Source organism: Danio aesculapii, chromosome 22 (genome assembly GCF_903798145.1).
Source record: "Danio aesculapii chromosome 22, fDanAes4.1, whole genome shotgun sequence".
NCBI lineage: Eukaryota > Metazoa > Chordata > Actinopteri > Cypriniformes > Danionidae > Danio > Danio aesculapii.
In genome coordinates, this window is record NC_079456.1 from 23,988,277 (window position 1) to 24,005,398 (window position 17,122).

Here is a 17,122-nt window from a genome sequence, read left to right on the forward strand (position 1 = left end):
TAAATTGCTAATTGAAATCTTTCTGATTTAACTTCATACTTTATTTCTTGCAAGTTGCAATTGCGAGAAAGATGTCATTTCAAGATTGTGTGTTTATAACACAATTGTAAGCCGTTAGCTCACATTCCTGACAAGTCTGAATTATGATATAAAAGCATTTATTTTATTTATTTATTTATTTTCAGATGTGGAAACAGTATTCCTTAGCTAACATTTCCTTAAAAACATTAACCTGACAAATTCAAGTATTTTATTTACACAGCAAAAATAGTTGTTGTTGTTTTGTAGTGGGGGAAAAACACTCATGAACACAAGAAAATGTTCATGGCACATATGTATAACTAAAACAGCTTTTAAATCATGTTAAAGAGATAGTTCACCCAAAAATATACATTTCCTCTCCATTTACTCACACTCAAGTGGATTTAAACTTTTATATTTCTTTCTTCTGTTGAACTCTAAACAATATTCTAAAGAATGCTGGAACAGAAGCAGTCATTGCAGCCTGATCTCACGAGACAACGTAATTTTACATTTTGTGACTTTAGTGGCTAATTCGTATGAATTCAGTCATATGAAAATGTATGATCTTAAAAAGGAGGTTTGGCACCCAACCCCACCTGTTACCCAACTGTCATTGGAGGATGAGCAAATCGTACTAAATTGTTCGTATGCGATCGTACAAATTCATATTAATTAGCCACTAAATCAAAAAGTTACGAATTGCCGTGCGACAGCATTGGTCATTGACATCCATATTAGAAACAAAAGAAACAATGGAAGTTGATGCCTGTTTTTTGCCCCAACATTTTTTAGTACTGTACATTTTCATTTGTTCAACAGTAGAAAGAAACTGAAACAGGTTTGGAACAAGTGGAGTGTACATTAATACCTTCATTGGGTGGACTTCCCCTTTAAGCATTGCACATGCCTAAAAACTCTACATTAATCATCTCAAACCCAATTCCTGGAGGGCCACAGCTCTGCATAGTTTAGCTCCAACCACCTCCAACTCACATCTTTAGCTTAACAGTCTCTAGTAGTCTTGAACTATTCGGATCAGCTGTTTTTGATTAGGGTTGGAGCAAAACTGTGCAGAGCCGCGGCCCTCCAGGAATCCAGTTCGAGATCTATGCTCTACATAGAAGTGGTGCTTTTTTCTCCTTCATATGTCAATTTTACAGCTCACCGGCAGCAGGAACACTTAAAAACAACTTGATGCATCTAGATGAAAAATATTATCCACCCTGAAATCACATTGCTCATGAACTCTTAAATTTGTTCTAATTAACGGTGATTGTTGAGCAGCATTGCATTGAAGCACCTGTCTATTATAAAAAAACACTTCACATTTCACCAATCAATGAATCCTAAAGCTTTTCAGAGGTATATTACACCAATGGCAGGCGATCATCACGCACTATTATAAATTAAACATCCATTAAGTGGAAGATTGTCCAATCAAAAATGGTCCAACTCTTCTAGCTGCCACATAATCAAGCACTTTTTTTTCTCCGTCGTCATGTAAAAATCATCAGATGAGTCTCTCCATCGGTGGAGGTTGTACAATGTTCCACATCTCCACTCTCGAACCTTCCTTCTCCTGCCGACTGGGGCTGTAAGTGCCTCGTGTGGCCCTCCGGTTCAGTGCAATGACCAGAGCTGTGGTCACACCAAAAACGACCAACAGCAGAACCACACACACCAGGCTGATGGACAGCAACAGCTGCGACGTCACACTCTCTGTGTTCAGCTGGAGGAAATCAAAACGAGAACAATTAGCGATGATGAGAAATGACGAAGAGTATTTTAAAAACAGTCCACTTGATGATGCCAGTTTCTAAGTCCAAACACTCTATCAGATGCCCAGAGCTAACAATGAGTAAGGAATAACTGATGACGGGCTGTTATAATGCACACCTGAGGTGGTGATGCTGCCACTTCCTTGGGTGTGCATTATTATCTCATAATTCAATGCACTGGAGTCGATTATTACATTTATATCACAGTTACACACCTGTACAGATCTAAACATATAAATTATTCATGCACGTTATTCAGTATTGGTGGGCATTCTTGTATCTGACGTTAAATTCTTCTATTTAATGCTTTACATTTATCAGCTTTTATATTATGCAGTATTTTCATCAATTTATTAAACTAATTAATTAATAGAAAAATCAGAGACGGTCAATATATTGTTGATCATATCAGTATCAGCTGATCAATGCGTACTTTCAAAGTAATCATCATCACAAAAATAAAATAACATCAGATAATAATTACAGATTATTTCAAGAAACATGTTGCAGTGGCGGATTTTTTATAGTGAAAATAATAGGACATCGCAATTTAAATGTGTGTATAATTCTGCGAATATACACACAAAATGTCTGTTTTTCACATTTGAGGTTTTAATACTAATAATAATTCCTTACATCTATAGAGCGCTTTTCTGAACACTCAATACGCTTAATTTTTTGGGGGTGGGGGGGGGATCTTCTCATCCACTACCAGTGTGTGCAGAATCCACCTGGATGGCAGCCATAATGCACCAGACTGCACACTAGGGTTGGGTGAAGTCGACCAATTTGGCATCGTACAATGTCTAATGTGAAACATCGCGATGGACGATGGCATCATCGTCGTAGGTGGCGGTGAATTAATTAATTCATAACAAATTAATCATTTGTAGCCTACAGTTTCAACTACCTGACCTGCATGGTCTTTGGTTTACCCATAACCAAATCATAAATAAATAAAGATAAAGTTACACACAAATTACCACCTGTCAATTGCTTTTTCCGCCGGACTCTGGCATGAATAGGCAGAGTGATCTGTGTCGTTATAATGGCGTCGACAAACTTGATTGGTAAAAAAGGTGCACAACCAACAGGAACCAACCAACAGTATCTGAGGTTTTCGCTAAAATCACCAAGTACAAACGTGAAAGCGAAAGATTGAAGTAGTGTACTGACGCTGTGACACGCTACCTGGTACATCCATGATAAACTGTCCGACGTGCACTGCTCTCTGAGGTAACTCCTGGAGCTCTGACGCGCACATAGCCTGCAGTGCGTGTGTGTTTGTGGTCACCTGATGTGCGTTTTCAGCAGTATAGTGTGGACAGAGGGCTGTTCAGAAATGCTAGATGAAAAGCCAGTGTGGACGTGGATCATTTTCGTTCTAAAATACTGTTGTATTATTGTAAATGGGGCCTTAGTGTGTATTTTTCGTGACTGGGTTGCTGCTGTGACAGGAGCGGGGAGGAGGATCGCGATGCCAGCTGAGCATTGTGATGTCTATCAGCGATAGACATCACTCTTTTTTTCGAAGGACATCCTGGGATTTTTAATGTCCACAGAGAGTCAGGACCTCGGTTTAACATCTGGTCCGAAAGACAGCACTCACTGAGCAGTATAGAGTCCCCATCAATATACTGGGGCGTTAGGTCTCACTAACACCACTTCTGGCAGCAACCTAGCTTTTCCATGTGGTCTCCCATCCAGGTACTGACCAGGCACAGCCCTGCTTAGCTTCAGTGGGTGACCATGTGAGAGTTGCAGAGAGCTAGCTAGGATGAAAATGAATTATTATATTAGTATATTATATGTACGTGTTATATACTACACTATAAAAATATTTGAACTCAAGAATTACAAAAAAATTAAGCAATTTCAATCTTCCTATAACAAAATGTTTGCTTAGGGACTTTGTTACTTGCTATGTTTATGAAATGTGTTAGCAGTAACGTATATTTATATATTTATCTCAGCCTGATCTCATGAGGAAACGTACTGTAAGTATTTTACGTTTTATCAGTTTAGTGGCTAATTTGTATGAATTTATACGAGTTCAATCGAATGAAAATGTACAATTTTAGGCACCAAAACCCACCACTAAACCCAACCGTCATCGGGGGATGAGCAAATCGTACTAAATTGTATAAATGAGATTGTACGAATTCATATGAATGAGCCACTAAATCATAAAAGTTACGAATTCTACTGAGGTTGTGTTTTATATCGTTTGAATGGATGACATAAGTGAATCACTCATAAGACAGGGATTTGTCGCCACCTACTGGCAACTTTACTTATTTCTTCTTAAAAGACCCAAACCAGCACAAAAACCCTACTTTCTAAGATGCTGTTGTCCGTATCACGTCCTTGATGTAATACCTTATATAAAAATGATTGTATACGTATTTTATTTTACGTTTTATCAGTTTAGTGGCTAATTCATACGAATTTGAGGGATGAGCAAATCATACTAAATTGTACGAATGGGATTGTATAGGAATTCATACGAATCAGCCGCTACAAAAAAAATTACGAATTGCTGTGAGACGGTGTTGTTTGTATATCTCAGTTGATAATATAGTTATTGTAGCTTTAACAATGTGCAAGCTGACTTTACCAAGTATGTCACTCAGTTCTTTCGTTTCTAAATGAATCAGCTCTTTTGAACGAATCATTTGAATTCATGGCATAATTGAGTAACTCATAATAATAGGGACTTGTCGCCACCTACTGGTGACTACTCATTTATTTCTCCTTAAAAGACCATAACCAGCACAAAAACACAGAAAAAAAAAATCATTTCTAAGATTTTGTTGTCAGTATCACGCCCCTAATGTGATACCTTATATAAAAATGATTGTATATAGTGTCTAGAATCAGTGAACAATATAGCAGGGCTGAACTTCACCACCAAATTTAGCCCAACAGAACCCGATCCGTCTCTCCATCTGCTAAAGCTGCATCAGAGACAGGAGAAAATCTCACGGCCACAGAAACGGAGCTCATCACCCGTGTTTCCGTGTGTGAGGAAGACAAAGACAGCCAGACTTTCCAGCAGACAAACGACCCTGTCACTGCGGTAAGTTTCTCTGGATATATTTCTCCCCGTTCGCTCCTCAGACCCGCAGCGATGCACTGCTGAGTTGCATTTCGCACTGAAAGCCGCCGCTGTGTCTTTTTCTGCTGGCCAAGCACAATTCTGTCACTCTGAAGACACAAAAGTTTCTGGAAACAGAAGCAGAGCCACAGATTCCTCACACCGAGACACATTTATGCTTCAGCAGTCAGAAAAACACTGGCCCTCAACAGCAGCGCGGCTTCCCTATAGCTGTCGCCGCGCTTCTGTGAGAATGAGCTATTTTAAGCTTGAAAAAAAACCGTTGCATTGGTAATAAAACGGTTGGAAATGGTGTAAATGATTCATGATTTGAACGAGGATAACCTAGATAAAGTTATACTGTGAGATAAGTTGGAGATAAAATGACTTTTCTTTCATTCGGATTTCTGTCATGAAGCAAGTGTTGTTTCTTTTGTTGACAGACTCTGCTTTTAAACAAGGTGAGATTGACATGTGTTTTGTCGTTTTGTAGGCGTTTCTGTTACAATGTGATATTTGCATTTTTTTCTCCTCAGAATACAAACTCAGAGTTTGCCTAACTTCAAAGCTCATATTTGTATGTTTACGACTCATTTTGAAGAAAAAGGTCAGATTTATATTTAAATTCAGAATTGTGACAAAAGGCAGATTCCTGAATTTAAAATAATAATTATATTATTATTATTATTGTTAATGTAACCCACTGGTCCTACTACACCCAACTCGCGCAAAGCTGGGATCGAACCGATGATTCTTTGGATGGGGGAGTCAGTTGCTCCAACAAGGAGGCTAAAGACCATGGCCTCTGTCGCGTAGAGCACCTTTACAGGTCAGAGGAGTGAGGTTTACCTGCATAGCACTTTGCTAGCTGGCCTCGCCATCCTGGACGAGTGCCCACGTGAAACCCATTAGTCCTACTGCATCCAACCTGCGCTGAGCTGGGATCGAACCAGCAATTCTCTGTATAGGAGTCGGTTGCTCTAACAAGGAGGCTAAAGACCATGACCTCTAGTGTCTGTTGCTAGAGCACCATTTACGGTCAGAGGAGTGAGGTTTACCTGCATAGCACTTTGCTAGCTGGCCTCCCCGTCCCGGACGAGCCCCCACATGGAACCCATCAGTCCTACTGCACCCAACCCGTGCTGAGCTGGGATCGAACCAGCAATTCTCTGTATAGGAGTCGGTTGCTCTAACAAGGAGACTAAAGACCATGACCTCTAGTGTCTGTCACTACCCACAGGTCCTACTGCACTCAACATGCACTGAGCTGGGATCTAACTGACGATTCTTTGTATGGGAGCCGGTATCTCTAACTAGGAGGCTAAAGACCATGCCGAGGTTTACCTGCATAGAACTTCACTAGCTGGCATCTGTTACAAAAATATTACAAATAATAATAATAATAATCATTATTATTATTATACTTTTTTGTTTAATTTTAAATGCTTTATTTTTAGAATTCTTGTTCAAATTTGCTGGATACATTTAAAGAAAAAAATAATAATGAGATAAGAAGTAACAGTTATTTATTATTATTATTGTTGTTATTTTAGTGGTGGTGCAGGTGGTATTATTATTATTATTACTATTATTATTATTTTAGTGGGTGTAGTGGTATTATTTTTATTATTATTATTAATATAATTGTTATTATTTTAGTGGGTGTAGTGGTATTATTTTATTATTAATATTATTGTTATTATTTTAGTGGGTGTAGTGGTATTATTTTATTATTAATATTATTGTTATTATTTTAGTGGGTGTAGTGGTGTTATTTGTATTATTATTAACATTATTGTTATTATTTTAGTGGTTGTAGTGGTGTTATTTGTATTATTATTAATATTATTGTTATTATTTTAGTGGGTGTAGTGATATTTTTTTATTATCGTTAATATTATTGTTATTATTTTAGTGGGTGTAGTGGTATTTTTTTATTATCATTAATATAATTGTTATTATTTTAGTGGGTGTAGTGGTGTTATTTTATTATCATTAATATTATTGTTATTATTTTAGTGGGTGTAGTGGTATTTTTTTATTATCATTAATATAATTGTTATTATTTTAGTGGGTGTAGTGGTGTTATTTTATTATCATTAATATTATTGTTATTATTTTAGTGGGTGTAGTGGTGTTATTTTTATTATTATTAATATTATTGTTATTATTTTAGTGGGTGTAGTGGTGTTATTTTTATAATTAATATTATTGTTATTATTTTAGTGGGTGTAGTGGTGTTATTTTTATTATTATTAGTATTATTGTTATTATTTTAGTGGGTGTAGTGGTGTTATTTTTATTATTATTAATATTATTGTTATTATTTTAGTGGTGGTGGTGGTATTATTATTATTATTATTGTTATTATTATTATTATCATCATCATCATCATTATTATTATTATTTTTATTATTATTATTATTATTATTATTATTATTATATAAACATTATTTATTCCATGTCAAAAACGGTTAATAAAAAATAGCTGGTTCGGGAGTAGAAATATATTTTAGTATACACAAAATGTATGAAGGATTTTTAATAATGAAAAAGATTCATGAAGGAATTAGTTCCAAACATTTTCACATTAAGGATCAAATTTATGTCAAATGTGAAGCAGAGAGACTGAAATAGTATTGTCATGTAATCTTTGCTTTCAAATCGTGGAAATTTATTTTGCTGGTCAAATTGATCCTTAATTGGATTTAGTGCAGTAGTTTATTCCAAAAATCACAATTTTGCATACATAAAAATATATCAGGTAAAGGAAATCTTTAGCATCTGTAACACATCATTACTAATACATTAATTTCAGCATTACAAATAATTGTATTCAAATTAGTTATAAACACATTTATAAATGAAGTTTTTTTTGTCGGTAGGTCAGTAATGATTCCTGTACTGTAGAAAAACAGAGATAAACATTTAGAATATCTAAATATCTGCATTAATTTGACAGCTTTCATTGTCTTTCAGATGGTTCATTTATATGCACCAGTTCAATAAACTATCATCATGTAAGTACTCTATACTAGATATATGCATGCTAATTTGATTTTATAAATGTAGCTAAATACTAGACCTCCAGTAAAATAGATCTGAAAGGGACTGCTGCAGTACAGGATGAGTTATCAACATTGTATATCTTTTGAGCTTCTCTTTTTTAAATTCATCTTTCAACATGTAGATGGCGTCAAATTTCTCCGTTTGATTCTCACAGCAGAAGTGTGTGAAGCTGTGATGTGTCTCACAGCCTGAGGTAAGATCCTCTCACCAGCAGCAATCCTGTTAGTCAGGATTAACTGTCTTTACCAGCACTGCTCTCACGGTTCAAAATAACCACAGCTTGAGGAGATTACATTTATTTTTATTTTTACATTCAGACTTACGTACTTACAATATGCTTTGCATTATCAAATTAACTGAAATATTCAAATCATTGTTAATATTTGCTAAGAGTTTCCCTTTTAAGATGCATGTGGCAATTTCTAATTTAAATCTATGTAGATTTGTTTACGTGGTCAGCAGTTGTTCACGTGTGTTCACTGGTCTAAGTCGTTTTGGATACATTTTTACAAAAATGTAAAATTTAAATGTAGATTTATTTTTTTTAATGTTGTAAATTCCTCTTCTGAATCAAAGCAGGTCTGATGTTTGCCAAGTGTCAGTATTATATAGTTTTATAGGCATTTTAAAACGGTTTTATTTATTTGGATAAACATGTAATATTTTATAACATAAATATTGTATGATTCATTGATGATCATACTCTAATTAGAATTTTTGTTATCAATATTTTTATTGATAACTTTATTGTATATATGAGGAGGCGTGCGTTAGTCCTTAGTGTCCCACCAGTGCTGATATACAGCCATATCGCAATGCTAAGAGTATGATATTGCGTTTATACAACAGTTCGACAGCATAATCATGTATATAAAAAAGAAAATCAAACACAGAGAGTCTAAAAACACTTTTGTATGAGGAACTACTTTCTTCCGCCATTCATTCACATCTGCAGCAGACGTCAAAACAGCAGAAGCCGTTACTAATTCACCAACGTCCATTTAGAGCTAGTATTTGAATGATTCTCTAGCGTATAAAGTGATGACAAAACAGGTGATTTTGCTGACATTTTAAGATTATAAGGATGAACGTGACATGAAATGTCATCAATCTACAGAGATATCTCCTTATAGTATTACAGTCTATTACAGTATTTCTTTGTGTCAATTTGGTGATTTCACAATAATTAACTCGAAATAAGCAACGCAAACACTACCAGACTGCTGTTGTGTTTGCGATAAGGAAAGACGCTAAACATTTGCGGGCATTTCTTCTTTTTTTCTGACAACACAACACTCATTCCTAATATATATGCTATAAATACAGCACTACAACAAACAAAAGAGAGAGATCGACTTAGAATATCACTTACCTGTATAATAATGATTTGATCAGCTATAGTTAGAAATTACGCTGTTTTAATCTTCTAAGGGCTTATTATGCGTTCATGTCACCATCTTGTAGATGGACAACGTTAACCATCTTTGCTCTGCTCAGTGACAGGCTAATGGAGCCGATGCGCTGTCTCTCAGAAATTATACATATTTTAAAATAGGCACTATTCTTATAAATAAATTTCATAGTTGCAATCTAAACAACTACATTCTCAACTAAAAAAGCCTCAAAAGTACATTATGTTGTCCAACAGCAGCAATATTGGTCAATTGTAGAGTGTCCTCTGCTTGTTGCTGTATGTGAGTAATAGACAAAGGTGAAGGGTGAAGAGGTGGTATAAGTGCTGTTACTAGCAGAATATTGCACGGCTATCAGCCAATCAGATTCAAGAACCAGACAGATCTGTTGTATAATAGTACATATAAATAAAAGGACATAAAATATACATTTTAATTTTAGTCAGAATTTTAACTAACACACTTTTAATGAATATAAATGTTTAAAAATCAATTAATAAATAGTAATAGTAACTTAATTTACATTCCACGAACAAAAGTCATAAATTTGGAAGAACATTTGAGTGAGAAAATGATGACTTGTCTTCCATTTAGGGTTGCACTAACCCTTGACAGGAGTATTAGCATCTATGCTAGTTGTTATAACCTCAAATTTTGTGTTGAGGTAAATTGTAAACCAAATTGTTGCAAACTCTGTCCTCACCAATATATCCAGTCTACCCTCGACTCTGAGTAAATCTGTCAGCGGATACACTGTAACTTGCATCTGGAAATAAAACTCCAACTTGTTTCAAACTTGCACAGTACACACTTTTTTGCCCGCTCTCAACATCCCATAGTGTCAGGATTGCACACAAACTGCTGACTCAACACACCTGCCATCAGTTTTACAGTCGCGATATGTCTTTCATGTGTCTGCCATATCCTTCAGTGGCTCTGTCTATCAAAATATCTGGCAACCCCCTTCAAAAACCCTCCCGATGTGCCACCGTCTCGGTCTGTGGATGTGTAATGACAGAAGACAGACAGCCAAACAAACAGGACAAACAACACACTGATGATGGATAGGATGGAGAGAAGTGTTTTATTTGAAGACGTTCATCTAAAGACAGAATGAGAGACAGAGACACAATGTACACAATCTGGAGATCAACAGACAGATGAACACATGGCAACACGACAAACTACTGAGACAAGTTCATTTTGATGCACAGTAAAAACAATTACAGAAGAGAAAGTGATGCTGAGTGTGATTTTAAGACACAAAAGAGCAAAGATCTGGAATGGAAGTCAGGAAATCGATGGGGAAAATGGAAATAGAATTAAATAATTATGATTGAGCTTGGTATTGTGTTGAAGGTAGACTTTAGTTCCCAAGATATATAAATTGATATAAAGATCTTGAAGTAGGTGTTATATTATTTAAACTTTCCCAAATGAATCGTACAGCAAAAATTACAGTATTATTATTGTAATGAACTGTAAATATTATGTAATGCTAAACTTTTTATCCTGAAATCGGTCTATCGTTCTTATCGCAGAAATTACAATAAAATAGAAATCTTTAGATTAAACACTGTCCAACTATATAAATAATGTGCTGCCTGGCACAGTTTCACTTATGAAATCTGTGTCATCTTAAGGCACTAAGTGGTTTCACTGCTGTGCCATCTAAGGACCTGATACTGTAAATATGCAATACACCATACAATAATACTGGCTGTTAGTAACAGACTGAGATATATAGGGTACATTTTCATGACAGAGATGTACTAAAAACAAAAAAGATGATATTGTCAAAACAATTCTCATCTACCTGGCCCAATCCCAATTAAATTTCAGTAACCTCTAACCCTTCCCCTTGGCCCTTGAAGGGGAAGGGCTTCAAAATTTACTCCTAAGAAATGGGACACCACTAAAGCACCTGCGCACGTCATCATATGTCATCGCGATCTCTTGCTTCATTTGAGATCAGACGATGGCGACTGCTGTAGTTATTTCAGTAGTGCTATTTTTTGGTGTTTATCTTCAGGAAATCACTAAAGGCAACGATATCATGTTCTCATAACGATATAATGTGGCAATAAGATCGTAACTGTACTGTGCATTCACACTGTGGCCATATTTATCTATATAAACACACCAAAACAACATTAATATTATACCAGATGCTGTAAAAAGATCATTTCCAGCCAATAGACTTTTCTGACAGGGTATTCGAGTGTCATCGAGTGACAGAATGTTGTGGGATTACTATACAGGAGTTATTATTAGGGATTATAGATAGTGAAATTTATTTTTTAAAGAATGACGGTAAACTGAACGCCATTATGAATGCATCATAACATATGCTTGTTTGTTGTAAAAATTCATAATAATGACAAAAGAACACTAATTTGTGCATCTTCCGTGTGTTTCGTTGTAGATGGTGTATTCTGGGAAATTGTCGTACCTCTTGCTTTCGAGTGTGGTCCTGAAAAATTCTGTTTCAAGGGCTATCTAGCCCTTCCTCTTCAAGCCCCATGCCTTCAAGCTAAAGTGAATTAGGACACCCCTATCCCTTCACATGAATGCGCAAAACATGGGGTAAGGAGAAGGGCTAAGGGGTAGAATTGGGATTGGGCCTAAAATGACTGTCTTTTGCATGTCAGGCCAGTAGGTGGCAATGTCACTTTGTAAAGAAACACTACACGCTTGTGTAGATATGATCCTGTAGTCCACTTTTATTGCTTTGGTTGTGAATTACTACACCTGTCCCTCTAGGGTTTTGCAGGGGCATTTTTAAAAAAATATTTATGGCTTAAAGGTCTCGTGAAATTAAAATAAAGGTTTTTAAAATGTTAGTATAAGTATTGTTAGTGTTTATGACATCTATAAGCTAGTGTTCTTCAAAACAGTGACAAAATTAGCGTTTCGAAGATATACAAGAAGTGATATAAACACGTAAAGCTTGCAGTTTGTCTCTTCCACTTAAATGGATCAATGGTTTTATTCACGTCATCTCATACTTTAGTTTCTTATCAAATTTTGACCAATCAAATGTATCTGGCATGCCTCACCTCCCTCAAGACACTTCTCATTTGCTTTTCATTTGATGCGTTTGAGCTCAACCAATCTCAATGGCAGAGCGGTGATAAAACAAAATGCTATTGGCTGTTTTTTTTTAAAGGGGAGGAGCTACACTATGCCCCACCCTCTCTTCATGTTTCGATCAAACATCGAATAAAATGTCAAACCATGAATAAAAAACTGCACATTTCAAAGTACTTCTCGGGACATTTAAGTTTGATTTTGTGACTCCTTTTCCCAAAACTTATGGCATAATCTGCTTTAATTCTTGCAGTAAAAGTTCATAATGTTGTAAAAAATTATTTATGTATATCACAAAATCCTGAATAGACTGACTATACATACATAATGACTTTATTAATAAATCAGTGTTTTTGTAATATTCATGGAGATGATAATGGTATTTCAAAATTGCACGTTGACACCCATTTTTTAAAATTAGCCCCCAAAAAACTGTTGTTCTGTAAATAAGTTACTAAAATTGATACCAAGTTTGTGTTTTTAGTTAAAAATGATGTCTTGGAATTCCCCCACACATATAATTGATGTGTGTTTAATTGTAATTACAAAAATATGTATGCATATCATAATTATAAATCCCTAGTAAAAGACCATTCCATCTTATTAAACTTCATAAAACACAAGCACTGTTCACTCGTTGTCACCCCAGTCTATCTCTGGCTCATCGTCTAAGCGCAGAATGAGGTAGGAGAGAAACTGGAAGAGGTTTTGCCAAAACAGAGCGGCCATGTAAAAGTAAAGGTCGCTTACGTCCACTTCGCAGGTCTCGCCGGCAAAAGTCATTTCACAGACGCACTGGAACCTGTTGACCATGTTCTGGCAGTAGCCACCGTTCTTGCAAGGGTTGGATCTACATTCATCAAGTTCTAGTTCGCACCTATATGACAAACATATAGTGATTTTGGTTTTGAATATGAGCATTGTAAAATTCATTCCAAAATTAGTTCTGTCATGAGCAAATCTAGAGTGCTCTGAATATTCATAGCTACTACTCTCCGATTCATTAACATGTATATATCTGAACAAAGAAAGAAGAGGAATAATCACCAGTGACCCGAAAACCCAGGGTGGCAGTCGCACGGCATGTTAGTGTCAGAACAGTTCCCCCCATTGAAACATGTGTAGTTCTGCTGTTCATCGCCACAGATGGACACCGGGAGCTTTGGCGGTCTGGGGAAGGGGAGGATGAGGGAAAAGAAAGAAGAATAACAGATGATGAAGAAGCCATGCTCTTCTCTTGAGAGTCATGTAAGGGGCTTCTACCTACTACCCCCAGCCAGAACCCCCCGCCTTATCCGGCACAAAAAAGAGGATTAACCCACTATTAGAATAATGACATTTGCATGTGAATGGACCTCTGACCACATAACAAAGAGAACACTATAAATTGGAGCCTTGTCTTGGGATTAACATACTGCTAATATGAAGACCTCCCGCCCTCCCACCCCATGTTGTTCTGTATGTACGAATATATGATATGACAAATAAGGAGTTTGAGCAAGGAGAATAAAAGGAAACATGAAGAATGGTAGGAATAAAGGAAGGGATGCAGTGCAAATATTTTATAAGATGGAAGGAATGGAGAAAGTGAGGAAGAAGAGGAAAAAGAAAGGATAGGACAGTTGAACAGAAGAAAGGGGAAGGAAAGGTGCATAAAGGAAGGCAGGAAAGAAGGGAACGTGTCAGGGGAAGGAAGGGAGAAGAAAGGTATAGAGCAGGGGTGTCCAAACTCGGTCCTGGAGGGCCGGTGTCCTGCAGATTTTAGCTCCAACTTGCCTCAACACACCTGCACGGATGTTTCTAGAAAGCCTAGTGAGTGCTTGATTAGCTAGCCCAGGTGTGTCTGATTGGGGTTGGAACTAAACTTTGCAGGACACCGGCCCTCCAGGACCGAGCTTGGACATGCCTGGTATAGAGGAATGGAAAGATTAAAAGAGATGGAGAGAAAGAATGAATGGGCAGATAGAGAGAGAGAGGGAAGTATAAAGAAGGACATGAAGGAAGAAAGATTAGAGAGAAGAGTATTGGGATGTGAGAAGGCAAGGAGAAGGCAAAAGGAATTAAGTGAGAAGGCAAGAAACAAAGGGGAGACAGAAAGGATAGAGATGCAAGAAGATTGAAAGAAAGGGAGAAAGAAGATGAACAGAACAAGATAAGCTAAAGATAAATTAAAAAGAAAGGGTAGAGAGACAAAAAGGACACAAGGGTAGGTATGAATCAAGTGAGGATAAGAAAGAAAAGGCTATTGGATGAGAGGATACAATTAAAGGAATTATAAGGATGGAATAAAGAAGGTAAGTAAGGACTAAATATAAAAACGAAAGTCAATAGCAAAACGGCACTTACATGTTCCTGACAACTACGTACCACGGAACCTCTTCAATCTGAATGCTGTTGTGAGACAGAGGGAACAGGAAAGAGACAAACAAACAGCAAGCGTCATTGTTTTTTTATGCTGCAAAACTTTACACCAAAGATCTCTCTAACTCTGCAGTGGGGAAAAGATAGATCTATTATGTCTCCCGGCTGCCTGCAAGGCAGTTTCAAAGGAGTGCTATGAAGAAGTCTGGCAACAAAACATGTTTATGAGATAAATGGCTGCAGACTTGCCTTAGATGCCACCCTGAAGGCCTAACGTAACCACTGGAGGATGGGCACTCTCGACAGAGACTATTATTACCATTACCACTTTCAAATGACACGTATGGCAACAGACACATCTCCGCAGTCACACTAGCATAAACAACACCATAAAAGCAATTATACGATTTGCATTACCTCAATAACAAATCAGTCCCTTAGGGGTCTTGATTCATTCAAGTTGCTTTGATGGGAATCATTCTGTGAGGTTTGTGGCCTGTTTCAGTGTACAAAGTCTACATTTCTGTTTTGCATTTTCTTTTCTTTGAAAAGTGCGATAGCTTCTTGAATTTAGATACGGCTTTTTAACACTGGGTTGATATATCTGAGATAAGTCTCTTAACTTGGTTCAACGTTCTGCGGAGGGGGCAAACATTATTCCTTACGGATGAACCTGTGGCTTGCTTAGGAGTAGATGCCTCAAATCACATCTATGGATGAGTACAACCTGTGCAAAGTCTGCTAAACTTAGACGGTTCTTCCTAAACCAGCTTGCCTAGCAAAACTTACCATCACAGTGTAAATGTTTTGATGACAACTTACTAGGCAAAGCTTGAAGAGCTCTCGTGTTTAAAAACAAAACAATGGTCCCTAGATGTGCTTTAGGGTTCCTTGTTTTAGTCCCCATGTGTCAAGTCCACATGCGTTGGCAGGCAACTGTATCTCTCTTCAGCACTACATGCTTTAACGGATCACAACAACGGAACTGAAGGAGCCAATTACACCTTAACACTAGAAGAGTTAGAACATGTTTCCTCAAATCTGGCTCTGGAAGGTCATTGGATAAGCCACTGGATAGATAAGCTTCAACCCTAAGTGACACCAACAGAATGTAATCAAGGCCTCTGAATTATTCAAATAATTCTAGTAGGAAATGCTTTATAATGGTTTAAAAACTAGCACTAGCCTTCAAAGTCTTTATTGCAGGATTCTTAGGTTGGGGATTGTTTGTGCTCTCAACCTCAAGTAACCCTAAATAACTTCTTGACACACATTAGAACATACTCACTTGCAAAATGGCCCAGTAAACTTGTCGGGACAGAGGCAGGAATACATGTTGAAGCCACGCAAGCAGGTCGCTCCATTAGCACACCTGTGACCGGCACAAGCATCCACCTTCACCTCACAGTTGGTACCGGTGTAGCCATCCTCACATGTGCAGTTGTATGTGAGGTCCTGCACGCTACAGTATCCATGTCGACAGGGGTTGGAGGCGCAGGTGTTTCTATTCAGCTCACAGTGATCACCGCCCCAGCCAGGAAGACAGAAGCAGTGGAAAAGGTTGAAGTGATCGTCACAGATGCCTCCATGCAGGCAGGGATTGGGCTCACACACCACCTCCCCGAAACAGCCAGTTTGAACAGGCTCCTCTGATATCCTATTGAACATTTCTTCCTGTGTGCGTGGGAATCTCACCTCAGTCTGACCATAATACGGAAGCACGATTCCACCAATCTCAACATTACTCAAGCAACCAATCAGATTGGAGCCAGAATCAGGGCCTAGTCCTCCTAGCATGATATACACGCTCTCTCTGAGGAAGTCTAGATTTCCGGTCATAGAGTCTGATTTAGTAGGCTCATCCTTTTCATCTAGGGGGACCATAATCCAGTGGGAGCTGTTAGACCCTGGACTGGCCATTAACAGCTCTATAACATGCCATTCCCCATCAGCCACTACCCTTGGGCTGTGGAGGGTTACTGGTGACAATGATGATGAAGTAGTAGGTCCACTTAGAAGCTCAAGAACCAGAAATCCATCTTGAAGAGAGACAGTTACAAACTCTGATCCACTCTCTGCATGCAACACTATGGCATTGCGCTTACGTGTACGGATATTAAAAACAATACTGCTCAGATGACGGGATATCAGCCCATTCCCTTGGTATACAAGTGTGGTGTTCTCCTGGAAAGTCACGTTTGAAATGCCTGCATAGAAATAAAGGCAGAAATAGTAATCTCGTTTAAGACTTCCAACATGTTTTCAGCAAATTCAGCTTCAATTTAAAGCCC

The 17,122-nt window shown here is 37.4% G+C and overlaps 1 protein-coding gene across 1 annotated transcript in view; it reads right to left on the reverse strand.

The window, feature by feature from the left end:
• Positions 1-285: 285 nt before the first annotated feature.
• Positions 286-17,122, reverse strand: part of crb1 (crumbs cell polarity complex component 1) — a 52,956-nt gene continuing 36,119 nt past the window's right edge. Inside the window, exons 9-13 of the mRNA XM_056448203.1 lie at positions 16,120-17,038; positions 14,817-14,861; positions 13,518-13,640; positions 13,221-13,347; positions 286-1,753 (exon numbers count right to left, since the gene is read on the reverse strand). Of these exons, the coding sequence (XP_056304178.1) occupies positions 1,535-1,753; positions 13,221-13,347; positions 13,518-13,640; positions 14,817-14,861; positions 16,120-17,038 (1,433 nt within the window). The 3' untranslated portion in view covers positions 286-1,534. The remainder of the gene's footprint in view (positions 1,754-13,220; positions 13,348-13,517; positions 13,641-14,816; positions 14,862-16,119; positions 17,039-17,122) is intronic.